At 44.4% G+C, this 16,222-nt stretch overlaps 1 protein-coding gene across 1 annotated transcript in view; it reads right to left on the minus strand.

Moving 5' to 3' along the window:
- Nucleotides 1-15,229, minus strand: part of dync1li2 (dynein, cytoplasmic 1, light intermediate chain 2) — an 80,302-nt gene extending 65,073 nt beyond the window's left edge. Inside the window, exons 1-3 of the mRNA XM_048546279.2 lie at nt 15,097-15,229; nt 12,561-12,634; nt 11,938-12,054 (exon numbers count right to left, since the gene is read on the minus strand). Coding sequence (XP_048402236.1) covers nt 11,938-12,054; nt 12,561-12,634; nt 15,097-15,182 — 277 coding nt within the window. The 5' untranslated portion in view covers nt 15,183-15,229. The remainder of the gene's footprint in view (nt 1-11,937; nt 12,055-12,560; nt 12,635-15,096) is intronic.
- Between the last annotated feature and the right edge of the window lie 993 nt (nt 15,230-16,222).

Genomic DNA, 16,222 nt, shown 5'->3' on the forward strand with positions numbered 1-16,222 from the left:
ATTAACCACACAAATAATTTAGCTACAAGAGCATATCAGAGACCAAGAAGCCTGAACTAAGTAACTCAGCTCTTGAATCCCCAGAGCCCGTCCACCATCTACAAGGCACAAATCAAGAGAGCGTGATGGAATACTGACCACTTCCCTGGATGAGTGCAGCACCAACAACATTCCAGAAGCTCAACACTATTTAGGACAAAGCAGCCAGCTTAATTGGCACCACATTCACAAGCATCCACTTCCTCCAACAGTATGTACTGCTACTACTATCCACAAGATGCACTGCAAAAATTCACCAAAGCTCCCTTAAAGTGCTTTCCAAACTACTGCTACAAGGAAAAAGGCAAGGACAACAAATACACAGGAACATCACTACCTGCAAGTTTCTTTCCAAGCCACTCACAATGGTGACTTGGAAACATACCACCATTCCTGCACTACCACAGGGTCAAATTCCTGTAACTGCTTATGAGCATATTGGATTACCTACACAAAAATGGGCCATAGTGGTTTAAGCTGGCAGCTCACCACCACATTCTCAAGGGTAGTTAAGAATAGGCAATAAATGCTGTCTTAGCCAGCAAAGCTCACATTCCCTGAAGGAATAAAGGAAAAGTTTATACATTAGCAGTTACGTAGATAAGAATGACTCAAGATGAAAAAGTGCCATTGCAAGACATCATGGTTACAGTAAATAGAAAAGGACACCAAAAATGTTAAAAGCAGATCAGAGTGCAGGCATGATCTCCACTGGCACCATGCATTAATAGTTCCTGACAATCATATATTTGAACATGATTTGAGTTAGCAGGCTGAATGACAAATTCAAAATTTGCTTCAAACCCAATAAAAACAGGTCGTCATCAAGGACGTTGCAAGGTTATCTTCATTGAAAGAACGTAATTCCCAAAGCACCAAAAAGATTCCTAAATCCCATATAAGGTGCAGATAGCACCACTGAAAAATGAGTTGGAAGGAAAAACGGTGGAGAGATTTAACATTTTTCAGACTGGAAGGATTGGAGGCATCATGATATTTAAAGGCAAACTTTGCCCAAAATATTAAAGGAAAATGGGGCGAAATGCTAGATAATAGTAAGTTTAAGACTGATGTTAGAATTAATTCTTCACAGAATAGCTGAATTGCTCACAACTTTCAGATAGAATGTAACAGAAAAACCCTGGAATTTACTAAAATTTATTTGTTATAAAAGGAAAGATATCCACATATAAATTATGATTGCCCTCCCGATTTTTAAAATACCTTTTGACGTTAAAAAAAACACAGCTTTACTGAGCCATTAGGAACCAGCAACTCTAGTCCTCAGTTACTAATTTAAGTTTCTTTTGAAGGCAACTGGCCCTTCGTCAGATAAACATATTCATCCAATTTTGTTTTTCTGCAGCCCTGTAACCCTCTTGCAAACACGATGGAGTCAGGTTGCCCTGTACCACATGTTCCATTCTGTGCTGGATTCAGTCAGCACAAATGCCTGGCTACTGTTGATTTTTCCAAGCCCCAAAGTGCAAGGCATGTCAAACAGTCATTCAGCACCCAGCCAAAACTGTGAAGCTGACACTAACAACTAAGTCAGTTTAACCAAAACAGCCCATCACTGTAAGTCGCAAGACGACTGCATGGTACAAGCCCATTACTGTCACGAGGGATCATTACACCTCTTGCCGCAACCACATAATTGCATGAAGAAATTAAAACATACCATTCTACAAAGATATAGAACTATACCAGGAGATAGCTTAATCTCTACTTAATAAGGCTTCTAAATAGCATTTAAGTAATGAATAAACTCAACATGATATTAATTAACCGATGGATGCACTGTAGTGAGTAGCACTTCAATCTTATTGTGTTAATTAAGCAGACTTGCAAATTTGCATTTGTACCTGAAAATATCTTTAATTGGCTTTTTTTTTCATTTTAATGATAGTAAATAACAGTTAGAAACTGTTACTTTTTTTTATTTGTATTCTCATCACAATTCAACACCTGCTACTGTGACAACTTTTCAGTAAACCAATTATCTATCCAGATACGCAAGTTCTGTGACCAGAGGCGGCAAGTGAATGTTGGGCTGAGACACTTTTTATGACTACAATTGGCATTACGAAAGAGAATTAAAATAGGCCACTCTCTTCTTTCCAGAATCTCAGTACTAGTAGATTGATAGTGCTACATAACAGAAATTTTATTCCTCAATTTGGTTTCCCCTCATGATGGATGGGATTGGAGCTCATATCTGTAGAATTTAAGGATATAAACACTAAAATGAAATGGCTCATTGTACGCGCATTTCCAGAAAGTGCTGTGTCCGTCAAAATTGAGCATGTAGGCAGTGTCTTTAAGATGCAATGATGAAGGACTAATGTAATACTGACAGACATACATGAATTATTAGAACATAGAACATAGAAAAGTGCAGCACAGTACAGGCCCTTCGGCCCACAATGTTGTGCCGTGGAATAACCCTAATCCAAAAATAAAATAACCTAACCTACGTTCCCCTCAAATAAAATCTATTTTTCATTAGATGAACTTCAAGAGCAACATCTGTTCAGAAGGCTGTTCTGGAGAGCACAAGAATGAATTTCTTACACATAAATAAAAACCAAACGAACTATGGATGCTGTAAATCAGAAACAAAATCAGAAGTTGCTCAAAAAGCTCAGCAGATCTGGCAGCATTTGTGAAGAAGAGAAATCAGAGTTAACGTTTCAAGTCTGGTGACCCTTCCTCACCAGGGCTGAAACATTAACTGATTTTTTTCTTCACAGATGCTGCCAGATCTGCTGAGCTTTGAGACCCATAGGTTTAACCCATTTACAGAAGACTGACTATTTCCTAAGATTGCATGGTTCCATGATGTGGATTAGAAAATCTAATTTTTCTTTTGTTCAAATCTAAACTCGTTCATAGTTTGTAGCTGACATTTAACTGAAAGCTACAGGTCAAACATCCAGATGCTTTACTTCAAAAGGGTAAGATTTTACATGCCTGATCTGGTGAATAAAGATCACACATCACTATTGATATACAGGTAGAAAGTTCTCAGGCAACACTTGATATCAACAACAATATCAAAAAATTCCAATTAATCAATTCATTGCTGCATACCAAAAAATCTCAACAAGCTGTCAAAGTGCATTGCTTGGAAGGATATTATAAAGTCAAATAATCAAAAATAGAGTCTCTTTCACAAATGTACACGATAATATTATATAGTAGTTAACTTTGCACATACAGAACATATGCCTAAAAGGAGAGAGACAATATGACAAAGTACTGAGGATCCAGTTTAAATGAGGGCTGTATGTCAGCGCTGTTTCAACTCAATATTACTGCAGTTCCTCAAAAATATAAAGCTTTACTTTGCAAAATTCCACCATATACTTTCCCAAACACCTGATAATTAAGAAAATGCGTGTTTTAAAGGATTTGGATCACACAAGGTCAAAGGCTGCCGAAAAGGGAGAATGCATAAGTAACCACTGTGTTTAAGAAACAGCTTCAGCCAGCATGGAAGATAGGATGGTGAGTATCCAGACAGACAATTCAACGGGCTTCCTGTGTCAAAACCCACCTAGTAAACATTCACTGAACATTGGAGGACGTAAGAACATTAAATAAATGTGAGCATGTGGGCAATTCTGCAAGATCATGGCTGACCTGCCTCAACTCGTGTTGTGTCAGCTCCTCATACCCTTCCCAACCTCAATATTTCAAAAATCTACCTACATCCTCTTTAGCCACTTGTGCCCTTGCCCTACAACATTCCGGGGTACAGAATTTCAGATATTTCCCACATTCTGGGAAAAGATATTCTTTTGCATCTCAGTTTTAAAATATTAACTCAGATGGAGCTATATTCCCTAGTTCGAGATTCCCTCACGAGTGAAAACATCTTCTCAGCATCTCAGGCAGAAATTGCTAGAGAACGTCAGCAGGTCTGGCAGCATCTGTGGACAGTGAATCACAATTAATGATTTGAGTCCAGTGACCCTTCTTCAGAAGGCTCACCACTAGTTGAGATATACTTGATGTTCTATAAACTACAGGGCAAGAGCTCAAAGGTGGGGTTTAGTCACGTGTGCCATATTTCAACTCCACATTTCTACAAGCAAGTCTTAGCCCAAGTTTTGGATGAGGGTGGAATGATGGAAAAGTCAAGGCTGCAGCTCATGACAGCACTGTTTCTTCCTGTCCCGCAGGCCCGACCAGTCCCCCTGCACTGACACCCTCATCCGCCTAGCCAAACTCGCCCTCACCCTCAACAGCTTCTCTTTCGATTCCTCCCACTTCCTACTGACAAAGGGGGTGGTCATGGGCACCCGCATGGGCCCCAGCTATGCCTGCCTCTTCACAGGTTACGTGGAACAGTCCCTCTTCCACACCTACACAGGCCCCAAACCCCACCTCTTCCTCCGTTACATTGATGAATGTATCGGAGCCGCATCTTGCTCCCCAGAGGAACTCGAACAGTTCATCCACTTCAACACCTTCCACCCCAACCTCAAGGTCACCTGGGCCATCTCCAAAACATTCCTCACCTTCCTGGACCCCTCAGTCACCATCTCAGGCAACCAGCTTGTAACTGATGTCAATTTGAAGCGCACCGACTCCCACAGCTACCTAGAATACACCACCTCCCACCCACCCTCCTGCAAAAATTCCATCCCCTATTCACAATTCCTCTGCCTCTGCTGCATCTGCTCCCAGGATGAGGCGTTCCACTCCCGCACATCCCAGATGTCCAAGTTCTTCAAGGACCACAACTTTCCCACCCTCAGTGGTTGAGAACGCCCTTGACCGCATCTCCCGCAACACATCCCTCGCACCCCGCCCCCACCATAACTGCCCAAAGAGGATCCCCCTCGTTCTCACACACCACCCCACCAACCTCCGGATACAACGCACCATCCTCCGACACTTCCGCCATCTACAATCCGACTCCACCACCCAGACATTTTTCCATCCCCACCCTTGTCTGCCTTCCGGAGAGACCACTCTCTCCGTGACTCCCTTGTTCGCTCCACACTGCCCTCCAACCCCACCACACCCGGCATCTTCCCCTGCAACCGCAGGAAGTGCTTCACTTGCCCCCACACCTCCTCCCTCACCCCCATCCCAGGCCCTAAAATGACTTTCCACATTAATCAGAGGTTCACCTGCACATCTGCCAATGTGGTATACTGTATCCACTGTACCCGGCATGGCTTCCTCTACATTGGGGAAACCAAGCGGAGGCTTGGGGACCGCTTTGCAGAACACCTCCGCTCAGTTCGCAATAAACAACTGCACCTCCCAGTTGCAAACCATTTCAACTCCCCCTCCCATTCTTTAGATGACATGTCCATCATGGGCCTCCTGCAGTGCCACAATGATGCCACCCAAAGGTTGCAGGAACAGCAACTCCTATTCCGCTTGGGAACTCTGCAGCCCAATGGTATCAATGTGGACTTCACCAGCTTCAAAATCTCCCATCCCCCCACTGCATCCCAAAACCGGCCCAGCCTGTCTCTGCCTCCCTAACCTGTTCTTCCTCTCACCCATCTCTTCCTCCCACCCCAAGCCGCACCTCCATTTCCCACCTACTAACCTCATCCCACCTCCTTGACCTGGCCGTCTTCCCTGGACTGACCTATCCCCTCCCTCCCCACCTATACTCTCCTCTCCACCAATCTTCTTTTCTCTCCATCTTCAGTCCGCCTCCCCCTCTCTCCCTATTTATTCCAGAACCCTCACCCCATCTCCCTCTCTGAAGAAGGGTCTAGGCCCGAAACGTCAGCTTTTGTGCTCCTGGAGATGCTGCTTGGCCTGCTGTGTTCATCCAGCTTCACACTTTATTATCTTGGATTCTCCAGCATCTGCAGTTCCCATTATCTAAGGTAGAGTATTGTTGGGTGACATTAAGAAGTAGAAATAAGTAATACCATATGGAATAGTGGTCAGAACTCATCTCAAGATTAAACATGATAGAAGGATTATGAAAAGTCTAGTTCAGTCACAGACTGCTGGGTGAAGGAAAAGAGTCTGTTCTCAGGGGAGCAACTTTGGTCTTCCCACAAACAGTTGGAGAAAATTTCTGCTCATCCAGGATTGGATATCAGACAAGAAGTCAGACAACTTAGCCAGTGGAAAGGTTGATAATGGTAGTGGGTGTGTTGTCATCCCATATGCAAAACCTGACATTTTTTGGATGCTGTTGGCAAAGAGTAGCATGGAGCAAGAAAAAGGATGATATAAAAATAGGATGCTTAAAAGGACACCAGACTAAATGTTCAACAGCTTAAAAGCAACCCTCAATGTACAAATGATGTCTCTGGAGCCAGTGGAAAACTTTTCTTTAAACGGCAACAGCAATCAGGGGAATTGCAACAAAGCCAGGCTTCAGTATCTGGTCAGATCAAACTCTCTCTCACTCTGGCAGCTGAAACTCCAAATTATTTCTTTACTATTAATAATGTACTCAAAAAATTGCAACTATTTGACAACTACATTAGTAAGCCATTACAAAGTACTTGACAGGAACAACTCCTCCAGTGTCAGTGATGCCACCTGCAACCTGGAGGTACCATATTTCACCTTGGGAGCCCATGGCCTAAAATGTGGATTTTACCAGTTTCAAAATCTCCCCACTCCTGGCCTCATCCCACGACCAACACTGCCTCCCATCTGTGCCTTCTTGAACTAACACAACCTGTCCATCTTCACTCCCACCTATCTGCTCCTCCCACCTCACTGACCAATCCCTACCACTCTACCTGCACTCACCTATCATAATCCCACCTACCTTCCCCATCCTTCCTCCATCTATTTATTTCTGAGCTCCATCCCCTTTCCCATGTCTGAAGAAGGGTCCCAACACAAAATGTCAACTTCCCTGCTCCTCTGATGCTACCTGGCCTACTGTGTTCTTCCAGCTCCACGTTGTTACCTGACTCCAGCATCAGCAGTTCTTACTATCTCAGGCTTCTGGAGTCTTTGCACACAGCCCAGTCGCATTTGATCAATCTCCAAGCGATCAATCTTTCAAAGTGAGAGGTGGAAAGTTTAAGGGAGATATGAGTGGAAAGTTCTTTACACAGAGAGTGATGGGCGCCTGGAACACGTTGTCAGCGGTGGTGGTAGACGCAGACACGTTAGCGTCTTTTAAGATACATCTGGACAGGTACATGGATGGGCAGGGAGCAAATAGACACAGACCGTTAGAAAATAAGATGACAGGTTAGACAGAGGGTCTTGATCGGTGCAGGCTTGGAGGGCCGAAGGGCCTGTTCCTGTGCTGTAGGTTTCTTTGTTTCTCTGTTTCCAATGTGCACTCTAAGCCCTGAAATTCTTGTGAAAACACAAGGTCCAGAACTGGAGACAAGGCTCCAGCGGAGGGTAGATTTTTGTCAACATTCACCAGTTTTCTTGATTTGTATTCCACACCTAAAGTGAATACCTTTAAGGAGCCTTTCAACTCATCCTGTCACCTTCAAAGAATTGTGCATGTACACTACCAGGACACAAATTAAGTACAGGCTCTGGAGACTGTTTGGAATGCACCAGGAAATGAGGTCACTGTATACTGCATCCAAGTAAATAGTACAATTTTGAAGGCAGTACAGGAAAAGAGATACCTAACAGTGGAATTACCTAAGTCTTTTAAAGTAGGCAAGATAAGCTGAATATGGTTATTTAACTGTTAAATTAATACCATGAAGTAGAAGTGACACTTACATCACAAAATAAGCCCCAAGTATTTTAGAGGTGTAACAGAAATAGATGGACACTCAGTGAAAGCAAGAGGATGATAGGTCCATTAATTTTGCCAGGGATATTTTAAGGAAAAGCATTGAGTGTGAGACAAGATGAAAAGGAGATGAGGCAGATGATAGACAGCACAGTTTTGCACAAAGAAGGTCATGTCTTACCAACTTGATAGAATTCTTTGAGGAAGTGACAAAGTTGATGGATGAGGGAAGGGCTGTAGATGTCATATACATGGACTTCAGTAAGGTGTTTGTTAAGGTTACCCCTGGTAGGCTGATGGAGAAAGTGAAGTTGCATGGCATCCAGGGTGTACTAGCTAGATGGATAGAGAATTGGTTAGGCAACAGCAAACAGAATTGTAGTGCAAGGGAGTTTTTCAAAATGGAGAACTGTGGCCAGTAGTGTTCCACAGTGATCCATGTTGGGACCACTGTTGTTTGTGATATACATAAAAGGATCTGGAGGAAGGATAGATGGTCTGATTAGCAAGTTTGCAGATGACACTAAGACTGGTGGAGTGACAGATAGTGATAGATACAGGGACTGTCGGAGAATGCAGCAGAATACAGACCGATTGGAGAGTTGGGCGGTGAAATGGCAGATGGAGTTCAATCCAGGCAAACGCAAGGTGATGCATTTTGGAAGATCGAAATCAAGAGCAAACTATACAGTAAATGAAAAAACCATGGGGAAAACTGACGCAGAGAAATTTGGGTGTTCAGGTCCATTGTACACTGAAGGTGGCAATGCCGGTCGATAGAGTGGCCAACAAGGCATACGATATTCTTTCATTCGTCGGATGGGGTATTGAGTACAAGAGTTGGCAGGTCATGTTGCAGTTGTACAGGACTTTGGTTCAGCCACATTTGGAATACTACATACAGTTCTGGTGGCCACATTACCAAAGAATGTGGATGCTTTAGAGAGGGTGCAGAGGAGGTTCACTAGGATGTTGCCTGGTATGGAGGGGGCTAGCTATGAAGAGAGGTTGAGTAGACTAGGATTATTTATGTTAGGAAGACAGAGGTTGAGGGGTGACCTGATTGAGGTCTATAAATTTATGAGATGTATAGACAGGGTGGATAGCAAGAAGCTTTTTCCCCCAGAGTGGGGGACTCAATTACTAGGGGTCACGATTTCAAGGTGAGGGGAGAAAAGTTTAAGGGAGATATGCGTGGAAAGCTCTTTACGTAGAGGGTGGTGGGTGCCTGGAAGGGGTTGCCAGCGGAGGTGGTAGACACAGACACGTTAGCATCACTTAAGATGCATCTAGAAAGATACATGAATGGGCAGGCAGAGGGATACAGATCCTTGGAAAATAAGCAACAGGTTTAGATAGAGGATCTGGATTGGCACAGGCTTGGAGGGCCGAAGGGCCTGTTCCTGTGCTGTAACTTTCTTTGTTCTTTGCATTTAAGTCAGGATAGCGCTTGCTGGAACGTACTGGCCCAAGGCTTTTACACTGCTGCAAGAGCTTATAAATTAGCAGGGCTTAGGCCTTGAAGTGATCTAAACAAAACAGAATGTTACATGAGGGCGTGGAGAGATCAGCAGCCAATGCCAATGAGGACTCATGTGGCATGGTATGCAAGTAGGGCAGGACACAGGACCAGAGTTTCAGATGAGCTCAACTTTAGAGCGCGCACTGGCTGAAAAGTCCTCAATGAATCTGCAGGTGACTGAGGAATGCTTGAAGTTTTTAGCAGAAGCCTTGAAACAGGAACTTAAAGTACACAATGTGATCAGAGATAATGGGAACTGCCCTTCCTACCTCCCCACCCATACTTTCCACTCCACCTATCTTCTCCTCTATCCATCTTCAGTCCGCCTCCCCCTTTCTCCCTATTTATTTCAGAATCCTGTCCCCATCCCCCCTTTTCTGATGACGGGTCTAGGTCCGAAACGTCAGCTTTTGTACTCCTAAGATGCTGCTTGGCCTGCTGTGTTCATGCAGCTTCACACTTTGCCAAGTACACAATGTTGTGTAAATCAATATAGGCTGCCTTTTTAGTGGAGAGGATATGGAGTCAGAAGCTCTGTTTCATTGGCCAGAACTAACCATTCCGAATCTTTCACGTCCACCTCAACTATGCAAAGACGCAGCAAATACCTCAATCTTAGCCAAAATCAGATCATCCTTTAAAGCATCGTTTCATCAGAAATGCACACACTAAATTATATCCTGAAGTACTGCACTTGTGTACAGGACCTGATCTATTCTATAAATAAGCCATTTTGACTATATTCTAGCCTGATTTTTACTGTGGGTGCCTATATGTCAATCCAAACTCAATTATGTCCCACTTTATCTCCTGGTTCTTTAGCAGGTATAATCATTTTTAGGAGTCATGAATGAATTAAAACATACTGAAATAAAATACCGCAAAGAACTTAAGATAACGTTAGGAAAAAAAACTTTGAAGTAGTATACAATTCCACAATGACTCTACCATCTCCCATAACCAGGTTCACGGGATATATTGATGCAGCCAACTCTAGTTTCTGAACAAATGAAAGAAAAGTCAGGGGCCTGGAACAGATTTCCATCAGCATTACTTTGAGGCAACGTCCACAGCGATATCATACTTTCATAAGTTTTATGTTGCATATTAATTTGAATGACCTCTTTGCCACCCAGAGGGACTGATTCTTCCTGCTGTCCAATTCCACAATCAGCATGTTTTCAGGTCACATGACCTGACAGCAGTATCATGTTGTAACGGAATTAGAGATAGGATCTCACCAACAAACACAAACAAACGTGGACAACTTTCCAGTAACAACCAAGAATATTCTCAATCCACAGATACAGAGACCACTCGAACCATTAAAATCAACTCAGTGGGAATCAAACCTTCCATCTTTTATGGGCTTGCGTAAGAATGCATGGTGAGTGACTCAGAGATCCTGGACATTTATTCCAGAAAACTATTCACCATCTAAGGCTCTGCCCCAAAATTTGTTACTATTAATCTTGGCAATGACAAACAAACAATCTCACTTTTCACAACAAGTGGTGGCACTGAAAAAAATATGCCCATGCTTGGTACAGGGGAAAAGTCAAAACAGAATTAAGTTTGAAACAGTAAACAAAATTGGAAAATAACAAAGCTCTCATGACAATGAGTACATATCATTCCAGGTTTCTCATTGGTTTGTACCCATTTCCCTCTAATTCCAAACTTTACCACCTCCAAAAAAGACATAAACCACTTTCGTCGCCACTCCAAAACAAAAATCTATGTGACACAATTAAAAAACAAAAATTTAATCAGTTGGTTCATCACTGGTTCTCTTATGGTCTAATCACTGATTTTCTAGCTGTACCTCCAAAACATACGAACTTTAAAGGATAACCGTTATTTGCAAGCTTCTCCAGGTGGCTTAACAAGTATATTTCAACAGTTTACATGTCAGGAAAGCCTGGTTTCACTCAAAATCCCTAGTGTGATAGTAGGCCATTTGGCTCATCAAGCCCATACCAACCCTCTGAAAAAGCATTCCACTCAGACTCACCCCCCTATCCTATCCCTGTAACTCTGCATTTCCCATGGCTAATCTACCTTGCCTGCACACCCCTAACCCTATGGGCAATATAGCACAGCTAAGCCATCTTGCCTGCACACCGTTGGAGGAAATTGGAGCACTGGAGGAACCCCACACAGACACAGGGAGAATGTACGAACGCCATATAAACAGTCACCAGAGGATAGAATTGAACTTGGGTCCTTGGTGCTGTGAAGCTAACCACTCAGGGCTAACCACTGAGCCATCCTCAGGTCCTCCTACAGGTAAACTTGGTTTAGCCGCTTGTAAGACCATATTTGTTGAGCCACAGTGGGTTGGTGGGCAGGACATAGGAGAGGTCGAGTAAGGTAGGAAAACCACTTCAATTACAGTTTTCCCAATAGTGATTTACAATAAAAACTCAACACCTTTCAACCATCAGGTCAACCCACAATTTCAGTATTTAAATACTCACTTCACTGAACCAAAATAAAAAAGTTAAATCACAAGAAATTAACACGTGGTAGAAAGACATCACACACCAGATCAAATTCTACTGTAATGTGTTTCTAACCCAACCCCTCGCATATCACAGCAAAACTCGACACACAGACACATATACAATCATTATGCTGTTTTTACTGATGACTCACTGACCATCTCTGTCTTCATCGTGTATATTTAGGTACAAATACTCCAATCCCCTCCCTTTCTTGTAGTGCTCTGCACCCTGGAGTTTCGCCATGAGTGTTGTCTTGCCTGAGCCATCTTCACCTACAGAGAGAATTAGTATTCATTAGCAGACACTGACAAAATCAGTAGCTGCATTACAGAAGCAATAAACAAACTGCAGGAACTGCAAAAAAAATCCAGCCGGCTGATACAGACAGCCCTGCCCAATGCATAAGGCACAAAAGTTTCAAAAAAGTTATATTGGATCCTGCTTCTCCCTCCCTTGAAGTTGCCAGATCTGAATTTTTACAGCATTTGTTTCTAATTACAGAAGGCAATGATTACATATTTCAAAAAGTGTCCACTTTAATTACATATACAGTACTAAAATTATGCCTTTAAAGAAAAGCTACTGTTTTAAGGGACAGTAACCCATCTTGTAACATCATTTGCTCTTAACTGCAAGCATTTGCAGTTATCATTCACAGAAATGGAGGCAACTGATTCGTATTGTGACAGGACAAAATATCTTCAGACCCATAAAGCAGAAACTTTAATATTCGGCACATTACAATTATTTCACATTATTCCATTTGTCACACACTTACCTAATACAAGGATGTTTTTCCCAGTGGGTAATTTGGATCGAGAGCGGGTAGACACTTCACTCAGGATCGATGTCCTGCGGACACAAAAGAGACATCAGCAGAAAGTAGACTTTTTATAATTCAACCTGGTCAACAATCATAGAATCCCTACAGTGGGGAATTCGGCTCTTTAGCCCAGCAAGTCCACACCGACCTTCACAGCATCCCACCCAGAGCCATTTCCCTATAACCCACCTAATCTACACAGCCCTGAATACAATGGGCAATTTAGCATGGAAAATCCACCTAGCCTGTACATCTTTGGGCTGTGGGAGGAAACCCACGCGGACACGGGGAGAACGTGCAAACTCCAAGGAATCAAACCTTTGGCGGAGCCTTTGGCCTTGATCTTTGAGTCCTCATTGTCTACAGGTTTAGTACCAGAGGACTGGAGGATTGCAAATGTTGTGCCCTTGTTCAAGAAGGGCAGTAGAAATGACCCAGGTAATTATTTCCCTGTGAGGCTTACGTCTGTTGTAGGAAAAGTTTTGGAAAGGATTATAGGTGATAGGATTTATAATCATCTAGCAAGCAGCAATTTGATTGGAGATAATCAACATTGATTCGTCAAAGGCAGGTCCTGTCTCACAAACCTCTGAGTTTTTTGAGAAGGTAACAAAGCATGTGGATGAGGGAAGGGCAGTTGACGTGGTGTACATGGACTTCAGTAAAGTCTTTCATAAGGTTCCACATGGTAGGCTATTGGAGAAAATACAGAGGCATGGGATTGAGGGAGATTTAGCAGTTTGGATTAGAAATTGGCTGTAAGGCAAAAAGTGGTGATTGATGGAAAATATTCAGCCAGTTACTAGTGGTGTGGCTCAAGGATCTGTTTTGGGACCACTGCTGTTTGTCATTTGTATAAATGACTTGGACACAAGCATAGGTGGATGGGTTAGTAAGTTTGCAGATGACGCTAATGTTGGTGGAGTGGTGGACAGTGTGGAAGAATGTTGCAGGGAGACTAGGATAAACTGCAGAATTCAGCTGAAAAGTGGCAAATGGAGTTCAATGCGGATAAATGAGGTGATTCATTTTGGGAAGAATAACAGGAAGGCAGAATACCCGGTCAACGGAAAGATTCTTGGTAGTGTGGATGCGCAGAGGGATCTTGGTGTCCATGTTCATAGATCCCTGAAAGCTGCCACCCGGGTTGATGGTGCTGTTAAGAAGGCATACAGTGTGTTAGGTTTTATTGGTAGAGGGATTGAGTTCTGGAGCCGTGATGTCATGCTGCAACTGTACAAAACTCTACTGCAGCCTCACTTGGAATATTGCATGCAGTTCTTGTCACCCCATTACAGGAAGGATGTGGAAACACTGGAAAAGGTGTAGAGGAGATTTACCAGGATGTTGCCTGGTCCGGAGCGAAGCTCTTGTGAGGAAAGGCTGAGGGACTTGGGTCTGTTCTCATTGGAGAGAAGGCGGCTGAGAGGGGATTTAATGGAGACATACAAGATGATCAGAGGATTAGATAGGGTGGACAGTGACAGACTTTTTCCTAGGATGACGACGTTAGCTTGTATGAGGGGGCATAGCTACAAATTGAGGGATGATAAATTCAAGACAGATGTCAGAGGCAGGTTGTTTACTCGGAGAGTGGTAAGGGTGTGGAACACCCTGCCTGCCAATGTAGTTACCTCAGCCACATTAGGGGCATTTAAACAGTCCTTGGATAAGCATATGGATGATGATGGGATAGCGTAGGGGTTTGGGCTTAGATTAGTTCACAGGTCAGCGCAACATCGAGGGCCGAAGGGCCTGTTCTGCGCTGTACTGTTCTATGTTTTAAACCTGGACTCCTGGCACTGTGATGAAGCAGAGCTAGCCACTGAGCCACCGACATGTGATGACACAAATCTGGAACAGGTGGGGCTGAACCTGGGCCTCCTGCCCCAGAGGCTGGGATACTGCCACTGCAGTGGCAGGGGGGGGGGGGGGGGGGAGAGAGAGAGTGCACAGGGGAAGGAGGCAAAAGGGGGTAGCTCATTTAATTCAGGTCACCAGCATCCCCAGTTGTATTGGCTCTTCTCCTGGCCCCTACATTCTATTACTTTCCCTGCTTTAAGAAAGCCCCCGAAAATCTGCCTCTTTGACCAAGCTTTTGGGACATGGAACATGGCTCAGAGTTGGGTTTTGTTTTCTGATGTCCCTGCAGAGGGTTTTCCTTCAGTGGGAGCGGAAGGGAGGGTAAGGGGAGGGGGGGAAAGCAGACAGAGTTCAAAGCATTGTATAAATAAAGGTGGCTGTTATTAGAAACCAAAACAGAGACTTCTTTGGAGGCTGAGGGGGAGATACATAAATTAAAAACAAAACCCGCCCGCCCGCGGCCCGCCTCTCCAGGGAAATAGACCGAGAGGAAAAGGGAGGGAGGGACGGAGAAGGGCCCGCCCGCCCGGGTGTTAGGGAGGATGCCCACCAACCCCCCTCCGGGCGCCTTCCCGGAGAGAAAAAGGATACAGACAGAGTATCCGTCCTACTCTCACTCCACACCTACCAGAGGTTGTGGCCCTCATCCTCTTCGGCCGCCTCCTGCCCCTCAGCCGCTCCGCCCAGAACCTTCCTCTCCCCCACAGGCGCCATCTTGGCCACCGAGCCCCGGATCAATGACGTCACCCGCCCGGCGCCGGCAGGTCCCCGCCCCATGGGTGTGGAGGAGACCCCGGCTCCCGCCTGTTCACCTACACCGTAGGAGAAAAACGAGGCTGCGCATGGAATCGCAGTTCAATTTTAATTCATTTCCGGAAGTCTGTGATGTCGGTTAATATTTGTTTTGTTTTTCTGACAGTAATCCAGGCAGGTGTTGAGGTCGGCCTCGGGGGGTGGAGGTGGTGGGAGATCACGTGGTTCTCCGATGAGGTCATGGACTGCAGCTTTCCCGCTGCTCCCGACAATTTGTGCTCCTGAGATGCTGCTTGGCCTGCTGTGTTCATCCAGCCTCACATTTTATTATGTTTAAAATGATTTATTGTTTAAAGAGACGCCTTGTGTTGCCTGGGCGTCGGTGGCAGCTGTTATTTTTGTTCGGCAGTTGTTTGGGCAGTGGCTGAGGCGACAGGACCACTTGTGAGGGTGTCGGTGACGTCATGTCGAGTGACGCCATTCGCAAAGGGCAGTGCGATTACGTCATGCAGATGTGACGTATACGGATGACGTGACAGGACCTAGAATGGAAACGTAGAACATAGTTATTGGAGGCCATTCAGTCCTTTGAACCTGCTCCATCATTCCGCACGATCATGGCTGATCTTCCAACGCGAGCCTAGTTCTGTTTTCTCCCCGTAATCTTTCGTCCCATTCGCCCCGAGTGCTGTATCTCGTCACCTCTTGAACACATGCAATGTTTTGGCATCAACTGCTTCCTGTGCGAATGAATTCCAGAGGCTCACCACTCTTTGGGTGAAGAAATGTCTCCTCGTCTCCGTCCTGTGTATCACTTAAGTGGGCAGTGTCGGCGGGAAATCTTTACGAATCTTAAACAGTATCGCACATTTCAAGGTTACGGGTAATGTGCAGGGGCATGGGACCAGTGTAGATATTGTGATCAGAGATGATGGGAACTGCGGATGCTGGAGAATCCAAGATAACAAAGTGTGGGGCTGGATGAACACAGCAGGCCAAGC

The sequence above is a fragment of the Stegostoma tigrinum genome, chromosome 16 (assembly GCF_030684315.1).
Source record: "Stegostoma tigrinum isolate sSteTig4 chromosome 16, sSteTig4.hap1, whole genome shotgun sequence".
NCBI classification, from domain to species: domain Eukaryota; kingdom Metazoa; phylum Chordata; class Chondrichthyes; order Orectolobiformes; family Stegostomatidae; genus Stegostoma; species Stegostoma tigrinum.